The 7,253-nt window shown below is 33.2% G+C and overlaps 1 protein-coding gene across 1 annotated transcript; it reads right to left on the reverse strand.

Annotated features, from left to right (window-relative positions):
- Window positions 1-592: 592 nt before the first annotated feature.
- LOC114415679 (sulfoquinovosyl transferase SQD2-like) lies at window positions 593-6,040 on the reverse strand. The gene is made up of 11 exons (XM_028380489.1): window positions 5,508-6,040; window positions 4,469-4,535; window positions 4,295-4,365; window positions 3,740-3,857; window positions 3,559-3,632; window positions 3,133-3,188; window positions 2,967-3,050; window positions 2,739-2,826; window positions 2,582-2,659; window positions 2,247-2,303; window positions 593-1,572 (listed from the first exon to the last, which is right to left on the reverse strand). The coding sequence occupies exons 1-11, from the start codon at window positions 5,885-5,887 to the stop codon at window positions 1,074-1,076; spliced, it is 1,572 nt and encodes a 523-aa protein (XP_028236290.1). The 5' UTR covers window positions 5,888-6,040; the 3' UTR covers window positions 593-1,073.
- Window positions 6,041-7,253: the final 1,213 nt, after the last annotated feature.

The raw sequence follows: 7,253 nt of genomic DNA on the forward strand, positions 1-7,253 counted from the left end.
GTACTGTCAGTCTATTATTTACTCTATTTATTTATTTATTTATTTTATAAAAAAAACTATTTTATTTGCTATCAAATGAATAAATAAAATATCTTTTTTATTTTCTTCCAAACCATTATTTTAATTAATAAATCTATTTCTCCTTATTTATTTAATTATAAAAACCTCATTATTTTTTTCTAAAATTCTATTTATTTTTAAATATAAATCCTTTTTAATTTATTTTATGAAAAATGAGGTGTTACATTTTCTATTTTTTTTCTTCTTTTTTCTCTTCGGATCCGGACAGAATTAGGGTCTGACAAGTAGAAAGAGAAATATGACGAGTCTAATAATTTAAGGGTAATTTTGAAAAATAATACAAATTGTTGACAAATTTAATACTATTAACCAAATCAATTTTCTTAAAGGGTGGGAATTAATTAAAAGAATCTTATATTTAGGAATGTGTAGTAAATTATGTAAACTAATGTAAAAAAAATTACATTACGGAAACTAATCTTATAAAATATATAAAAAAAGTAAAGGATGTAAAAGGGAGAGAAAAAGGGGTATTGAGAATAACAAAAAAGCAAATAAAAGAAGTGGGGTGTGAAGACCAAATAAAGGTTGTGATTAGATGGGCCAAATTGCTTCTTACAAGACAAAACAAAACCGAAAAAGAGCTCAAAGTAATGAAAATTATACTTGGACACAGATTTACAATGTTTTGATCTCTATCTCGGATCCTCTTAAGGGCCAATTTTTTTTTACTTTTAATGACTAGTTTTCTACTATGCTATTGCATATCTGGGTTGTAAAATATGAATGGATTCTCCCGTTACTGATTGGACAATTTATCTTACACTATCCAATACATCATCATGAATTGACATTCAACTCTAATTAATCCACTCTACAATGGCACAATCCATAATTTTTGTCCCATTATTATATACATCAATCAAATGAATGCATTACACAACCAACCACACTTATGTCCCATAATAGGCTTCCTTAAAGCCAAAGCAATGAACAATTCAAAGAACCATCCAAAGCTCAAAAGAAGCATTTGCTTTGCATCAATCACCACGCTATGTGTTGGCTTCTGGATCTGGAGAATGGAAAATACGTTGAGCCAACCATTGAAAGGGTCTCAAGAGTTGAGCCCTTTTCTTGCGCCAGAACCAAATGGCAGCATTGTAGTTTTCATTGCGAATCTTCTGAGTGGCTGCTCTCCAATCATACTTCTCCATCTCCAAACGTGCAGCTTCTCCCATGGTTTCTCTCAACTCTTTGTCATCCAAAAGCGGCTTTAGTTTGCTCAGGCAATCTTCAAGATCACCTGGTGTATAGAGGTAACCAATTTTGCCATCTTGGTCTTCTGGAATTATGTCTGGAATGCCACCGGCACGCGCTCCCACCACAGGGATTCCTGATGACATGGCCTCCAGAACAACAAGGCCAAGTGTCTCTGACTCTGACGGCATCACAAAGACATCTCCACTTGCATAGGCTTGAGATAGTTCTTCCCCTCCTAACATTCCTGTGAACACTGCTGGCATGCCTTCAAACATTTTCTCTAGTTCCTCTCTGTTCAGGTAGGAACCCATGTTAATAAAAGATGCAAATGCTAACCAGTGTCCTTAGGACACTGGTTAAGGAACTTAAAGTAGAAATATTTTTACTGAGACAAAATTAAGCTACCCATGATCTTTTTTCCGCTCTCCGATAATTTATACAATAAATACTTTTCCCTTTTAGTTCTTTAACTAATACCCTAAGGGCACTGGTTAGCAAGACCCCTAATATAATAATGTTTGATCATTTGAGTTAAACTATGATGTATGGGGGATATTGATGGGGTTCACCAACTCCATGGGCTAGAACAATGGAGATGAGGCATGACATAAGAAAATGGCAAAACTTCATGGCAAGAGAAAACCCTCTTCACAAGGTTAGTAGCCGTTATATGATTAGAAATGAAAGATGAAGGAGTACACAAACATCCACTCACATAATGCCATTAGTTAAAAGTCATAAGTCCAGTTTGGATAGACTTTTGAAGAATTACTTATAGGAGAAGCAAATAAGAAGATAAAATGAATCAGACATCTCTCAAACATTAAAATCAACTTATATACTTCAACTTTTCTAGAAACTCTCGTCTAATTTTTTCAGAAGTTGAGATGCATAAGTTGATTTTAAAATGGATCATATAAATTGATATAGATAAAAGAATGAAAAGACACATTACAACAAATCACCTGTAAGGTCCATCTCCGATAAAGGCAATTCGTGCTTCAGGAAGCCTATCCATGAGACTGCCAAATCATGTGTTTCAAATGTCAAGGCAGGATAAGATATTAAAGTTAGATAATAGATATATTTATTATATGCTCTGGCATGGACTATAAAGAACTGAAGAACAGAAAGATAGGGGCATTTCTAAAAGAACATTTAGAAAACATATCTTTAAAATGTTTTAACCATCTTTAAGCTTCAGTACATTAATAACCAACAAAAAAATTTCAGCAATGTTCCAGTTGATGGACTGCAAAATCATACGTTCGTGTTTTGAAATTTTCAACATGATCACTACCTTTTGAGAAAATCTAAACTCTTCTCAACTCCAAGCCGTCCAACATGAACTATCAAGGGCTTCTCAGGTTCACCATTGCTATATGACACAAGATTAAGAATAAGTTGAAAACCCATTAAACATCATTGGGCACATGAAAATGGCAAATGGTCTGCACCTCAGTCTTAATCGCATTTCATGGGACTTGAATCGCGGATGGAAACTTTCAGAATCAACACCCTTGTTCCAAAGACAAATCTTGTTCGCTGGACATCAACAGTAGAATTGAGTTAGACAAAAAATTGCTGCATTGACAATGTAGTATAAAAAAATACTTATGTTCAGATGCTATTATCAACTCAGCGAAGAGCTATGAAATCACTTCATAAGGGGTGTTTGAGTTCACCTGCTGTTACTCTAGCTTCTTCAAGATCTTTTGCAATGGCAGCTGATGGCACCAGTGTAAGATCAGCTGCTCTATGCAGAAATTCTACACAAAACAGCATATTCATGTTATTTCACAAAAATAAGATTCCAAGTTGAACCAAGGAAGCAAGAGAGCCTATACATACTTATGACCCACCACATGGGTTGCACCAGCCAGCTAAAGGTGTATCTTGGAATGTATCTGAACAACAATTAAGATCAACCACAAGAACTTGTGGATTTAATCAGAAGTCCAGACATAGCTTTGCAAATATGAAATACATTCAGAAAATTGAAATGTGAGAAAAGTCCATTTTGGATAAACTTCTCAGTAAGTCCTTGTAAGAGAAGAAAATGAAGAGATAAAATGAATCAAAATTATCCATAAAATATAATCAGCTTATACGGTTCAACTTTTTAAGAAGTTCTGTCATCTAACTTCTCCAAAACTTGACACACATAAGTTAATTTTAACTTATTAAAGAAGTTTGATTCATTTTACCTCCTACTTTCTTCACCTATGAGTATCAATCAAGAAGTTTAGCCAAATTGATCCTAAATAAGTAACTTACACTGGTACGTGGGTGTGATAGGACATGACAATAGGAACACTCAGAAGCTTTGCAATGATAAGGGCACCAAAAACCTGAAATTAGGCCAACCACAAATTGAGATAAATAAGTCTTTACACCTACATTGTTCTTTAGAATCCTGAAGTTCATAAATGAGGAGATGCAGGAATTGTAGACTAACCATTATGCCTGGTGATGATGCATGTATTATGTCAGGCTTAAACTCAGCAACAGCAGAAATTATTCTTGGACTAAGTGCCAAAGAGAGGGGTACCTTTTGATACCAGGGACAAGGGAAGCTGCATTTTCATTGTTTTTTGTTTAAATGAAGATCATTAGTACGAAGCAATGGCTGTGGTAGCAACCATAACTTTAAAGAACATACTGGCAATTACAATATGAATGCCATGAGGACTTAATAACCTATTTTATTGTGCTTATAACTGACAAAATATTTGAATTTTTCTATGATAATTTTATAAGTTGATTCAAAAAAGAAAAAGCAAAATACCTAAAAACAGTTTTAGTACTTTTCTCAGAACCTGGAAAAAATAGCTTTGACAAAAAAATAAATAAAAAGAATATTCGGTACCATAAAAGTATTTTTCTAAGTAGTAGCATAGGAAATAAGCTAAAAATGAGTGTTGACTGTGATTAAGAAACAAAAGTTTAAAATTCCTTATGACTTAAAAGCAAAAAATGAGCTAACAAAACTAAAGAAGTCAAAGTCAGCAACCTTCGGGATCCAATTAATTTGGCTCCATAAAATTCCTTGGGTACTCCTTCATGTGTTGTCACGACCATCACCTATACCATGGACAAATAAAGCTAACCAGTCAGTTTACAAGGTTTAAGGGGAAAAAAATACAGGGCATGTGTATATAGAATCAGAAGGAGTAGATAAAGTTACCTCATCTCCCATTTCACGAAGGTATTTTATAAAATTCTGGAAACGGTTTTTGTATCCTGAGACATATCTGCAAAATAGATAAAGGTGGAATCAACATTCTGTTCGAATTGAAGAACATGTTTTTTCTTCCACAGCAGACACCACACCACACATCTTATAAAGGATCGCAAATCAATAGTACCAAGTGTAATGCAATAATCTCATTGGGATTGTAATTCAGACAGAAAGTAGAAAACATGTGAGGCTAATTTCCCTCCAACTTTTCCTAAAATTAATCTCTAGTCACTCACAATTTTAAAACTAATGTCTAATTGGGGTTCTTGACATGCATCCCGCAGCTCGCCCTTAATTTTTTTAAAATAATTGTCACTCAATTTTACATCCAAGTCAAAAGAGTTGTGATTTTTGGACACCTGCATAGTGTAACACCTCGTTGACACCCCTCATTTCTTTTCATTACATCATATCACATGTCACATTTATTGTTCTCAATCTTTTATCTCTTTTTCTCTCCAGGTATCTACTAGAACAGGGTGTCCACATAACATTTTTAATTCACAAGCCTGAGTCAGTTAAAAGCAGCAGAAAATCGCAGAGATGCACTTTCTGATGCTGAGACTACAGAATTATTATTAAGGTAATAGAAATGTTATTCCTAAACAGTTGAAGACAAAGCTAGCTTAATTAAATTATAAAATAAAAGCTTTCTTAATTATTATTATTTTTTCATTAAAAAAACATGAAAACCAAATTCAAATGATCAAATCCATATGATCTACAAAACCTCAACAGTCAATTCACCAAAAACCAGAGTCAACGCTGAATCAGAACAATAAAACAAGTCAACTGCTGCAGAAACTAAAATTCAATGCTGTTCCAGCCCAACTCCAATGTTTCAACATAGAACAAAATAAAAAAAGATTAAAACCACTAAATAGGCAAGAGGGGTTTCAATATTCCAAAACATTCTACATTCAATGAGAATTGGAAACCACAAACAGTGCACATTGAAGAATTAAAGACTAATAAACCAACTCACGCAAAAGGAGAAGGCTCAACGAAGAGAGCAATTCTACGAGGCCTAGAATTGTCCTCAGGATCAAGCAAAGCAAAATCAGGAGGACCCTCTTCCTCCTCCACCACCTGCAACAAACTATCCTCTGCTATAGTCATGTTGGTAGCACAAAGCACCAAACTTTTTCTGCTTTTCACACTCGTTGACCCTTGCAGAGAGCACAATCTTGCTTTTCTGCAAAAGGGGTTAATGGGTTTTGGTCGAAACGATTGGAAACAGCTAAATCTAAGAGAGTTCTGAGGGAAAGTGGAAAAAGAAGAAGATAGGGTTGTTGTTTGTGTGGCAGGTAAACGAAAAGGAGGAGTGAGAGAGGGATTTATAGAGAGAGACGTAGAGTTGTTCATAATGATTGCAAATGCGTGAGGGAGAATAATAATATAAAGTTACAGTCTTGAATGGAATGGTAGATTAATTATATGATACGTTGTTGTGCGTTGTGCACGGAAGGAAGAGAGAGAAAGTGTGTGTAGGGGTGCAAAGAGAGGAATCTAAGACACATGTAAGGCTCTAATGATGGATATTCTCTTTTTGATGGCGGGACTTCGAGGAATCAAAAGGGAACTGGGAGCATATGCTATTGGGTCACTCTCTTGATACAATTATTATTTTTGGGTTTTTTTAGCATGAGAAAAATAAGGTCCAGATAAGAATATGGGTTGACACTTGACACTTGACACTTGACACAAAAGTTAAGGATTTGATATGAACTACCATCTTCTGTGTGGATGTAGGTTTGAATTCTAACAACGCCACTTTCTTTGCTTAACAGCAATCCTTTTCGGGAGATTCATTAACGTATAGAAGCTAAATAAATGAGAAGATGATTTAAAATCTCATTAAATAAAAACAAAAATCTTAGCCATATAACTTCAAAATATGATATAATATGAGATAACAATGTAATATAAAGTATAATAAACATAAACGAAAATAAATTTAGTGGAGAAGTTTCAAATAGTTTGGGTTAAAGTGCAAAAAGGTTATCCTTAGTTAAAAAATATTCTCACTGCACTGGTAGAAAAAATTGATTGTATTCCTCTATAAAGATATAACAATTTGTTGGTCTTGGTTGTGTTCAGGAAAAAGATGTTTTTTCTCTCAAAAATATAATTTTTGTTATTTTTTATAAGAACAAGAAGTGAAAAAATTTAGAGGAAAATATCTTGATTTGTAGTAACCAGCAAAAATATTTTGCTACTTGTGTCTATTGGCTAAAGAAAGAGAGAGATACAGACATAGATCCCTTGTACAACATTAGAAAACTCATCAAAGTAAATATGTCACACCCTTATAAACGTTGAAAGCCAACGTGCAAGAAAAAACAACTTAACAAACCAAAGTTACAACTAACTACTAGTCATAAAGTAAAAAACTTGTAACGTTACTAAGGAACATAATAACAAACTATAATTGATTTGTAAGGCTGATAACACGTAAAAAAAAAATGATCCAATAAAAAGCAAAATCCTAAAAGAAACAAATTTAAACTATTATGATTTTAGTTTTATGGAACAGATTCTAAAACAAATATTTTATTTCATAAAAACAAAATTAATATATATTTATAAAATTTAAATTATAAAACATATATTTACTAACATTCTCCCACATATTTAAAATTTTAAAACATTAAAAAAAAACATAATTTGTATAAGAACATAAAAGAAAGAGATATTGTATTTTAGTATAAGGAGTCTTTTGGGTTTGAGT

Source organism: Glycine soja, chromosome 1, assembly GCF_004193775.1.
Source record: "Glycine soja cultivar W05 chromosome 1, ASM419377v2, whole genome shotgun sequence".
Taxonomy (NCBI): domain Eukaryota; kingdom Viridiplantae; phylum Streptophyta; class Magnoliopsida; order Fabales; family Fabaceae; genus Glycine; species Glycine soja.